General features: G+C 35.8%; 1 protein-coding gene across 1 annotated transcript; it reads right to left on the bottom strand.

Moving 5' to 3' along the window:
* Positions 1-2025: 2025 nt before the first annotated feature.
* Positions 2026-12042, bottom strand: LOC149412551 (protein RCC2). The gene is made up of 12 exons (XM_089646138.1): positions 11933-12042; positions 11502-11700; positions 10594-10740; positions 9749-9824; positions 8953-9084; positions 8758-8860; positions 8569-8672; positions 8029-8195; positions 7740-7920; positions 7578-7655; positions 7391-7491; positions 2026-3613 (listed from the first exon to the last, which is right to left on the bottom strand). The coding sequence occupies exons 2-12, from the start codon at positions 11694-11696 to the stop codon at positions 3443-3445; spliced, it is 1455 nt and encodes a 484-aa protein (XP_089502264.1). The 5' UTR covers positions 11697-11700; positions 11933-12042; the 3' UTR covers positions 2026-3442.
* Positions 12043-12635: the final 593 nt, after the last annotated feature.

The following is a 12635-nucleotide window of genomic DNA, read 5'->3' as shown; positions in this document are numbered from 1 at the left end:
TAGTTGAAAATGGCAAATCCACTCCCCAAAAGTGACCGTGTGGTGTGCAATTTCCAAATTTGGGGGTGATTGGGCCTTATTATGGATGAACCGTGATTGTCAACACTCAACGTTATGTTTACATGTTGGAATATTTTTTTAAAACTCAATGAGAAGAATTAACGGAGGAAACATATCCGAGAGAATCTGATTTCAACAGGACGGTACTACGGCCCATACTGCTCGAGTTTCAATGACGAAACTGCGAGATGTTCCCTGGGCGCCTAGTTTCTATGAGGGGTGGCCCCCGTGCCCACCTGATTTGAAAATTTGCGACTTTTCCTGTGGGGCTACATGAAGATTTTAAATGTCAGTCTCACACCTTGGAAGATCTCGGTAGTTCGGGACGACATGGCCGCTATACCCATCAAGATGTGCCAAAATGTTAAAAAATCACATTCATCAATGTATCGCTGCTGGGGGAGATCATCTTTCTGATCTCATCTTCAGGACTTAATGCGTAAAAGGGCATGATGTACCCACTAATATAAAATAAACCCCACTTCTGTAAGCTGCACTGCTTTTTTTGCTGAAGTTATTTCACATCAAACAAGCTTTTCAATTTATAAGGGATTGTCATGCTCTCCTTTGTTTAGTGACTGAACCATATGTTATTATGTTGAAGAAAATGTGAAAAAAAAACATATTGGATTTTTATATTTTTTTATATAAGAAAAAGGACAAATTATATAAAATGTCTTATATCTGAATAACAATTTCAGAATTGTAATTCTTACATAATAAAAATACTTATTATATAAGGTACACAAAAAACATCCGACGACATTCTCAAGAATATCAACATTTGTAATATCAATCTTAGTCATTTCTAGAATCATAATGAATTAGTAAAGAACATTTTAGACCAAATAATACTACGTCTTGTGAAATCTTAAACAAGGTTAATTCATTCATTTTGTAGTGTATGGCCAAACATTAGTAAGGGAAACCAGGGCAGAGTGGGGTCACAGGGTACAGCGCCCTTGAGGTGATTTCTCACAAAAACGGCGCTGTATAAATTATCCAAATATTAATGGGTGTTACTTCCAGCAAGTTGGGTGGGTTCTGACTCGAACCGAGTCCCGTGGAACAAACTTATAAACGTGTGAATATATTTGTTGCATCACAATTAAACAAATAATTAATATTTATTAGGAAAAAGATGCATCATTCTAGCCCACGTACTACAAATTACATGTTTAAGTATGTAAGTAAATGATGATCATATGAAATGCCCCCAAACGTTGGCGACCCTGTTCTGATTCCGCCCCCGGCCTCGATTCTCGACATTTCACAATGGTTCGACCCACTCGTTGTTCGAATGGAATGACTTTTGACGTATGTAATTATGTACTTTCGACGAGACTCAAGAATAAGAATCTCTACCATTGTATGTATTTTGGATTGGAGAATCGATATCTATGTCTCCCCTCACAAGACATCAAGACAATTATTTGTATAAAATGTTGGATGTTTCAGGTAAAATTGTGTACATTACGTTACTAAAATAAAACAAAAAATGTATATAACATGTTAAAATTCAATATGTTACGAATTTAAAGCCATTTTCAGTCTTCATCAAGTCAGTGGCAGCCGGTGACTTATTTTGAGCTAGAGAATAAGATTGTAAAAACCTTTCTTTTGGAAGATTAAAAAACAATTATTGCATTAGGTTCTATAAAGAGTTACTAGTCACTGGTCTTGATGAAGAAAGGTATTACTTGTGCTTTGCGGCGTAAGAGAGTTGTTTTAAGTACTGAGCCATCCCGAAGAAAAGTACAAAATAACTCCACAAAGAACAGCATCGAATGAACTGGAATAAGATTTACACAAAATAAGTTTGTACTGTAAATATGCACATTAGGCTGGAAGAGACGATTGGAAGTATTTCTGAAGACCGACACTACAAGTGAAGGATTTCGCTTGAGATCTCCAGACCATCTACCCCGGTGCAATTATACTGTTTCAGGATTTACTATTTGGTACTTCTGACGTGTCATTAACGGCATAATTTCACTACAAAAGAAATGCCTCGAAAACTATTCAGCGATCGCGGTGAAGATTTAGACTTAAGATTAAGACTTTAATTTATTTACATATTTCAAGGAATGTAAATTACTTAGATATTATAACAACGGCTAGCGGGCCATTAACCTTGTCGAAGCGGCTGTCGCATGTCGCTGTGAAGTTCTACTATAGCACGTACATCGTGTCTAAAGGTGCCGCATGGTGGGTAGATTGCAAAGGTTAACCCCAACTTACAAGGGAAAATAAGATGTTACATTTCGTTTCCACGTACTTATCTATATTGTTTTTCATTTCTTAAGGAATAAGTTAAATTTTACAACAAAAATGTAAGATAGGTTTATAAAAAATAAAGGGGTTTGGACAATTATGTTGTACAAATCAACATATTTCAATAATTATCATTAGACATCGGATTAAATGTATTATAAAAGTAGAAAACGATAAACACAGGAAGGTAACATGTATCAAAACAGGTAGGTGTCTCTCAAAACCCAGTTCTTTGGGAAGGGCGGGGGGTACTGCGAAATTCAAACACATCAGGGAAGATGTGATGATTGACACTGTAATGCTGTCCGAAACATTGGCTAATAAAGGAGGTAACGCAACACGGAAACATATGTGAAAATTTCAATTCATATCAGCTCATATTTATTATTATATATATTATATTATATTTGAAGATTTAAATAACTGAAATAAAAATGATCAAACATGCAAATGCATATAATCCAATGTCTAATTATCATCTTACCCTAAGTACACACATAAATATAATGTTATACATCAATAGAGGTAAAAGGGCTTTATTACCCTTTCATATAAAACATTCAAAGTAGTTAGAAATGTCAGTTGGAATGGCTTTGAAAAGGAACCTAAAAATACATAGGTAAATTGATCAGAATTGATTTCATATGTTTTGTAATTTGAAAATAAAATGACTTAAAAGATTTTAAATTGTATAATATTATAACATAATCTTTTTTCAATAAAATTTTATTTGCAATTCTGAAGTCTTCATCAGCCTAAAGAAAGTGAAGCATGATATCTAGTCCTGATAATAGAAATTTATTATGAATCCTGTTTGGTCACACATGTTAGTGACTGCTGATGACAAACTCGCAATTGCGGCCATTGGATTAAAGACTAATATTAAATAATTTAAACAAAGAAATTACACATTACTGGTAATGTATTATTAGATACCTATCTTGACCTGACGCATAAATTCTTATCTTTCATTTAGGTATTAAAATTCTATTAGACTGAATATAAAATAATTTTTTGTTGCCTATGATACTGTTATCATTTCCAAAAATAATACTATAAAAACATGAAATGGAGGTAGATTCAAGTTTATAGAGAAAATTCTTTAGTCTTATGGTTCGAATACTGGCAGGGTCTCAAGCTTCTCCTTGACCGCTTCCGTGGAGTCGTCGCTGAGCAGCAGAGTATGCGAGAAGCCCATGGTCACCTGCGTCACTTTGGTTCCCGACATGCGCGACACTTCGATGGGCTTCGTCGAGGACTTAGTCAGGTCACCCAATCCCTGGAAGGAACAAACACGGACTTGTTAACTTAGTAGTCAATAACCTCTTTGTCCGACTGCACACACAATAACTAAATAATAAAGTACATCTGCCAATAGTATTTGAAAATATGAAAATTTACAAAAATTAGTTAGTAGTTTGACCAGAAGCGTCACATGGAATACACTCACAGCCAATTGGCAGATTGTGATGGTTTAGGAGCACTGGCAGCTAGCTCTAAGGAGCGGACTCCAACGCACTTCCTGTATTTTTGCCAATCTAAAAATTCCCCAGCGCCCAAGAACATACTAATTTTCCCACACGTCTCATCACATAAATTATAACAAGAAACTCGATTCAATTATAACATAACGCATTGGTACAAATAGGTGTCTATATAATGCGTGCATAACAAAAGCACAGCACTTTGTACCTATATTCAGAGCAGTGGTTCATTTCGCATATCGCTCAAAGGATCTTATGAGAACATTTACATATTCTATGATTGAGTCGAAACCGTAGGTAAGTACATTGCTTCGCAAATATTACCCCAAGGCATTAGATGTTTCAAATTACATCAAAAGGAGAGGTTTGTTCAGTGGTATGTTGAAAGGGGACGCGTTTGTGTCATATTCTTATCGTTATTCGATATTGTGTCTCTAATTTAACATCAACTCTTTTCTATTCACTGATAGCGTTCTACCAACATAAACAATGCAGACATGTTGTGACAGATATATCATTGTGATTCGTTTATTGTACGACTTATAAATGAGTTTTATTATTAACATTGATTTTATAAAAAAAACATCGCGCTGAACTTTGAAAACGGTTATGTACTAAACAAGAGTGCAAGTCAAAAATAAAAACCTGTAACTGTAGTTTTTGAAAGGAGTATTATAATAAAGCAGGTTGGTTTAGTGTTTGGTGGGGAATCAAAAGAATTAAGACCACAAAATCGGTGATTTGCAAAGAATTGTGTGAAATTATATTATCTCAAGTACAATCAGGATTACAGATCACCTATCAGCAGCTAAGTTACTCTATCAAGATAAGTTTCATATAAGATAAGTTTCATATAAGATAAGTTTCATACAAGATAAGTTTCATATAAGATAAGTTTCATATAAGATAAGTTTCATACAAGATAAGTTTCATATAAGATAAGTTTCATATAAGATAAGTTTTGGCAAGTTTAAATTAGGGAATAAACTGTTTACAATTTACGATCGCAATGACTTTACAAATGCCAATTGGTGAATTTCTATTTATTGTTTAATTCGTTAGTGAGTTCTAATTATTAAGATAGTTTGAAAATGGCCTTGAAAGCTGAAACAGCTGTAACAATAACAAAAACCAAAAAATACTTGCAGAACTTGATAATTATATCATTAAATTTGATTTAAATAAATTATTTTTTTAAATAGTGAATATCTGTTTTATATTTGTTGAAAAGAATGTGACCTTACTAAGGACGGGTTGTTTCGGAGAATCTGAACAATTCATCAAATTTCAACGTTCATTTTCAAGTTCTGTGAAAGATTTTTTCAAGTTCTGTTTTTATTTCAGTTTTGTCAAGCAACTAGCCTACAATGATATAAAAACAGAACTTGACTAAGTCTTTCACAGAACCCGAAAATGAACGTTGAAATTTGATGAATTGTTCAGATTCTCCGAAACAACCCGTCCTTAGCTACCCCGTTCTAAGATCACATTGTACAAGGTAATTTGTGTTAATTATAAATTTGATTTGATTGTTTTTTTAGTACGTTAATTTTGTTAATTTAATTTTTGTCGCTAGTTAAATTTTTGTAAACATTCAAAATATGCAAGAGGTAAATTATAAAGCGAAATAATAAAAGAAAAACATAACATTATTCAAGAAAAATGTATAGTGGTAAAACATACAGAAGAAAAACATAATATACCGTTGATCTTTGTTATGTTGCAACATTTTATCTACATTCTTCCTTCCGGCGTCCATAAACCATTTCTTAATACTTCTTTTAAAGTCAGTTATTTTTTTAGTGGTTTTTATTACAAGAGGGAGGACATTAAATAGTTTTGTAGAGAAATATTACTAACATTGTAATATTTTTGATACAACTATTTTATAATAATGTTTAACACATTGTAGTCGGGCGCTTCAAACAATGGACTCTCTAGCCTATAGCGGGTGTTTTTCGCGATTAGCGCAAAAATATATCGCTTTCTTAAAATTGATACAATTTCTAAACCAAATAATATTTTCGATTGAAATTTTCAAAGAAATCATATATGACATTTGATCATCAAAAATAAATTATAATTGCTTTGATTACATCATAATTTCCTCACATTTCAAAGCTGAATATAAAAACCTGATATTAATTCAGTAAATAGCATTCAACATTCAATATTTGATAAATCCATATAAAAGATAACATGTTTATTTATATCATATAGTTATATAATAAATAATAATATATATTTGCCGTGCCCACAATTTTACAATCGCTGGATGTGTGAAATCTGATCGCATAAATATTGAACAGTGTCGCCTAAGGCCGAAGGCGAACACTGAATAACTCATAAGTTTAATTGCATCTTGTCAAAAAAGAGTCTTATGCCGTTGCCTCGCCTAATTGAAGAGCCCATTCCACTTATGAATGATAGTATTTATTCTTTCAAGGAATCAGTACACTTCATCTGTTGATAATCCTTCACACACCATAAGTGCATGTATCAATGGCTTGTAAAGACATTTTTGTAGGGATAAAGTCCTATACAATGCTAATATATTCAAATAATAAAATACCAAACAGTAAACAAAACAGTGCAATACGTGAAATGACTCAAACTAAACTGGAGATTGAGATCGCATAAAAACTGTAGATTTGTGGTGACGCCTTTACAAGCGGCACACTAGCCAATCCGGACAAGGCATCTCAAATAACGTCGACAAACTGTCGCCTAGCACCCAGGTAGCAAATTACCCTTCAAGGTGTTTTATTTCACGCTGATAACAAACCCGTATAGCGCCGTTTCCCGCCAAAAACGACAGTCGACAAAAACAGCATTTGCCGTGTCCCGCAGTTGACCGACAGTTCGCGAAAAACGGCAAATGCCGTGACAATGTGTTAAGAAATAGAATTAGTCGAGATAATCTCAATGCATTGTCAGTGCTAAAGCATTAAAAACGCCTCATTCAATCTATACCGGACTTCAACTGCAAGGTCACCGACCTCTTTGAGACAACGGAGGATCGACCTAACCTACAAATAGGTAGGATATTTTTTATTGTAATAGGTAGGTATATAGTATGCCCAAATTTTTTAGCACACCACCCATTTATGTGAGCACCAACCACCACTGTTTAGGAGCACACAGATCATCAATTAGCGCGCAGTGCAGGTGGACTTATTATTATTATAATTATTATGCACTAGAGAAAGTTTGGTGGTGTTGAAAGTTAGATGTGGAAGAGGGAAGGGAATTGGTTTCACACAAAAAAAAATTAATTAGCACACAGTGCAGTGCAGGAGGATATGTGCTATTTTTGCACTTGAGAAAGTTTGGTGGTTGGCTGTTGAAAGTTAGATGGGGAAGAGGAGGGAATGTAAAATTTCGCTAATTGGTTTCACAAAAAATTATTATCTACGCACAAATTGATACATTTTAAATTTCATAATCGCCGCAAGTCTCTTAAAATACAATAAATTTTTGGAATGAAAAATGATATTTTAACAACATCCTTTTTTACTCAATAATATGTATTCGAGAAGACTTATAATGAAAGAGTAATGTATGTAAGTTACCAATTCTCCGTATGTGGGCGATGCTCCCCAAGCGATGAGGCTGTCATCGGCTGCAATCACGATAGAAGTGTTGCTCACTCCTACACTGTGAATATTCCAGCCTGCAGTGTGCAAAACAAAAAATTAGAATTTCAAACAACGACTATATAATCATTACATGAAATACGAAATGGTAATGTAAAATAACCTGCAAGGTCCTGCACCGGCTTTGGATACATATTAGCTTCACCGGTGCGCTTAGTTTGTCCAAACAGAAATAGTCCACCTGATGACAAACAAACAAATAAATAAGTAGATGTAATAAAATAAAAATTAGATGGTATTATTAGAGAGGTGAAGGAACACTTACCGAGATCATTGATGGCCAGGCTGTAAGTGGCTCCGCAGTAGATGGAGCGGATTCCACGGCTTTGCGTGTCAAAGTATTTGATCAGACGCGGGACCATCTCATCTTTGGGCTCCGCATGCCCCAGGCGACCGAATCCTCCAAAGCCCCAGCTGTAGGCTCGCTTCTTTGAGTCGATGGCCACCTGGAATTCAAACAAACTGTTGTATACCACTGATTCATAAAAGTAAGTTACAACGGACTTCTCATTGAGGTCTGTAGCAGACATTGAGGTCTATAGCAGAATACTTACAGAGTGGCTCGTTCCACAAGCGACATCTACAATCTCCACATCATCCAATGGCTGAACATGACCGTCTTTCCCCTTCTCGATGAAAAGAACTACTCGCTTGGGAGTCGGCTCAAAGTGGAACGAGAGCTTTGTGGATGTGACAAAGTATTTGCCGTCTGTGTTGTGACCTGGAAGAAATACAAACAAGGTATGTATTATAGTGTAAACAGTACTGATGTTTGAGTTTTTAGCCTCCATCAGTGTGCGTAGACGACTCTGTTGATTTTAATAATTAGTATTAAGTAATAATTTCATATATTAACTGCCATGTCATCCAATTTCAGGGAAATGTCCGTGTGTATGAATGATTGCCACCAAAAGTTGAAAGAGTGAGTCTATCTGCTGAGTTTCAGCTTGGTCAGGTGTCGGGAAGTGGGTCAATTTGCATTCATTCATTCGCAAAAACTAAATAGAAGTATTTAAAAATACACCACGCTCGTCCAATGAGAATCATCACTACAAGTACTAAACATATTTTTAATTGGCAATAGAAGTTCTTACCTAACTGGCCATACTCTGGGAGTCCAAAAGAGTAAAGTCCTCCTTTGCAGTCCAGTATCATGGAGAAATCGGCCCCGCAGGCAACTTTGATGATGGGTGCTCCACTAAACAAACAAACCAATTAAATTATAAATTTTATCCATATTATGTCCAACTATGTCTTAAAATAAATTATAGAATGAATCTCACCGATAGTTGATTCTTGTGGGAACAAGTAGCTGCTGGTTGGACACGCTCCCAACTCCGCACTGACCATTCCTGTTGTCTCCGCAAGCATACACCACACCAGAATCTATTGTTAAACAGAATAGTTGAAGTATAAATATTGATAGGTTTAAAGCTAGAAACAAATGGCAGCATGTTATATAGTATTCAATAAGTTACCAGTTAAGAAAAGGGAGTGGTTGCGGCCGGCAGCAGCGCTGATAATGTTCATTTCTGCAAGAGCTGGAATCTCTTCAGGCAGATCCTTGGTCAGGGTGTCGCCGAGCCCAAGCTGTCCACAAGCTCCGCGACCTAAAATATATACACACACTTTTTAGCAGAGGGGCAGCCTTACGTATTAATCAAACACGTCCGCAACCTACTAGTGAAGGGGTCGACAGACAGCCATGTGATGGGAGCGGGGAGGGGGTGTGTGGCTAGACAAATTCTGTGATAAAAACAAATATTTCAACACAGAAATGACCAGCTCCTTAAACAAGTAACTTTTAAATTGTCATTTTATGTGGTGAATGAGTTCTGTATAAAATAAGGAACTAGAATATCTAGAAAAAACTAGCTATGAAAGAGCGCAGTTGTCCACACTGATTCGCTGTTCGAGTCAAAGTTCGTTCTTCGGCTCATCTCATAAAGCTGATTGAGTGGAAGTGAAATTGGAGTTGGTGTGAAGAGCCATAAACGCCTGTGCAAAGAGCCGCGTGCGATCCCTGTACAGTGGATTTTTTAAAGTTTTCATTGAGAAGCCCTTCAACCCCCTCCAGTTGACAGCGAAATTCAAGATTTCACATTTCTGGGGATGTTTTGAATTCGTGTTCTGCAAACCGGTTCTTCAAATCTAGTTCCATTTAGGACGTGCATTAAGAATTTAAAAGCAAATTTAGTCAGTTCCCGCTCGTTTTAACTAAGTTTGACTGTAAATTTTATATAAAACACATGAGATAAAACTATTATTACTTACCAAAGGCCACAGCTTTGCCGTCAGCGTTAACCAACAGAGAGTGGGCTGAGTTACATCCACTGACAATCAGGCGATACTGCAAAAATAATAAAATACATCAAATTCCTTGTCTGCAGCAACTCATAATTTTAGGATTAAGACAGGGATACGCAAATACCCGATAAGTGACTATACAAGTATCGTGGCGACCTCTGCCATACATCTGCCCAGAGGTTCGAACACATGCAAATGTTGCCCATATTTTGTACACTCGTCGGCGACACAGATCTCCCGCGACCAAATCAGTTATTTTGTAACATTGCATGTGATTTAAATCAATGCTAGGAACAAAACAGTCGACAAAGAATGACGGGATATAAAAATGACAGCAAGTTTGGTTGTGAGTTAATAAGTTGGTTGATAATTTAACAATGATCCAACATTTAAAAGTAATATCATGAGTGTTCAACACCCAACAGAGCTGACTTATCGAGAGTGTTTTTAAAAAAGTAACTTTCGCCCAAAATAATATCAAAGCACTTCACTCTCGATAGCCCCACAAGCAACTTAATTCGCCAACGGGTGGGGGATATTGCCCACATTAGGAATCAGTTTTTGAAGCATGAAGATAAAAATACAAAGTTTGGAAAATTTTAAGTCTTAATCCTGGGAGTATGTTTTTCCACTAGTTGATGTTCACATCCAAAGACTTCAATAATAATATATATAAAGGGGCTGACAGATTACGCTATACACATCATGGCTTGGCTTATTTCAGCATATGGCTCGCAATACAATCCCAATGGGAATATATAGCGCGCTTACAGCGTGGTCTGTCATAGGCTTAATTCAATAAAAAAAGTAACCTTTGTATTAGTGAAGCGATGAAACACATTCAAGTTGGGGTGAGTTCTGACCAGCTTGTTGGTCTCGCGTTTGCCCGTCAGATCCCAGGACACCTGCCCAGCGATCATTAGCACTCCTGGCTCTTTGCACATCTTCCTGATGAGTTCCTGAGAGTATCCAATAATAAAACATGAGTTTTTTCGGGTTTCACCAACCTCCATTGCGGAAGGGATCAAATAACTTATATTATAGACAAAGGTAAGAAAATTTTAATAAATCTATATTATAAAACACAATATGCGTGCCGCTAAAACTCAGAAACGAGTCCCGGTACGATCAAGGGAGTTATATGGTGTGGTAGACCTCTATCCCTCATCCATGAAGCAGGTACCCACTTTTACCTGAAGGGCTTGCTTTTGAAGATATAAGAACATTATAATAAGATATAAGAAACAATATATATATAAGATATAAGAACATTCAAGAGTATTCAAGAGTATTCAAGAGTATTCAAGAGTATTCGAGAGCATTCCACATTCCAACATTGTGGAATACTCTGGAACATTCCGGAAAATCCCAGATCATAACATAGATCATAAAATGGGGTTACGTTCCGTTTCCTGATAAACTTTTAGTAAATTCGTAATCCTAACTATGCAACGGAGTTTGATATGGTTTTCACTATCATTTAGAGAATTTCTTCTGGAAGGTTTATATATATATATATATAATACATGGTTATTATATTTATTGAAGGTAGAGAAAAGTCGAGCAACGCCGGGTTCACGTCAGCTAGTTTTAAATAAATATTGCATGGTATCTCAATTCGAGATTATAACTTGAATTAAAGTCGATTAAAATGATGATGTTGTTTGTTTTGCAATTAGAATAGTCAGCATGAAAAGACAAGTATTGTACTTTAATTTACCTCGGGCAGTTTGGCGTCAGGCATCTCGGGTTCCAAGATGGGGATCGGCTCCTGAATCGGGCTGTGGATGGTGGAGTCATCGCTCTCCGAATCGGAATGCTTTTGGGCGGCCTTCTTTGCTCTGGCTTTCGACGCAGCAGCGGATGCCTTCGAAGATGGACGCTTGCGAGACTTACCGTTTCCCTGTTCGGACATCTTACTGCAACAATTAGACAACAAGACGACGTTAGAAGTGCCAAACACTGACGACCTCGATAAACAAACACCGCCTCAACTAATAATATTGACTGTTATCACGCGTGGTGTACGAACTGAACCAAAATGGACATAAAATGCCGGGAAATTTTAATGGTTACACAACTATTTATGGTATTTCACCTTCTAAAAATATCACTCGATGAATTATAAGTTTGAACAGTAATATACACAACCTTGTTATGTTAATTCAACGGAATATGAAGTGAAAATGAGAGACGCTTGCGACCGGCTCTGGAATTTCCTGTTGATCAGAAGCCGTTTCAAACCAGAGAGAAGGTGTCCGGTAAAACCATAGAGACATAGAGAATATAGGACATAGAAAACATAAACATGGAGACTCGCACCATAAATCACACACGCGAAAACATCATATTATAAAAAGTACCTACCATCGACAAATTTCTGCAGATTTCTTATATACTGCATTTTTTATTTGAAAAAATTAAAAACTTTAAGATGAGTATGTATTTTAATTCGAAATAATATTATTGTTCTGCCAAAGAATACCTAAAGATTTCAAAATTTACATTTTTGTTATTATGGAATACAGGATTATTATATTTTATCAGTGTCAATAAAACGGTTATTAATTTTCAATAAAATTAAAGAGATTATAAGTTAAGATGAACTTGAATTTTATGTTTAAATATGCAATTCGAGTATATTCTAGGGAGTTTGTTACTTAGTAAAAATTAATTAGCTGTTATACAGAAGTGCAAAGCTCCACTTTCAGTAAATTAACAAACAGCCTCTTGAGACCTAGCAATTGAAGCGGGGTTTTAACTGCTAGTAACAATCAACAAACAGCCTCTTGAGACCTAGGATACAGCAATGGAAGCAGGGTTTTATGTGCTAGTAACAATTTCATTTTTTATT

Source organism: Hesperophylax consimilis, chromosome 23 (assembly GCF_061612785.1).
Source record: "Hesperophylax consimilis isolate HC1 chromosome 23, BYU_Hcon_1.0, whole genome shotgun sequence".
NCBI lineage: Eukaryota > Metazoa > Arthropoda > Insecta > Trichoptera > Limnephilidae > Hesperophylax > Hesperophylax consimilis.
The sequence above is the reverse complement of the archived record's forward strand: the minus strand, read 5'-3'. Positions and strand labels throughout refer to the sequence as shown.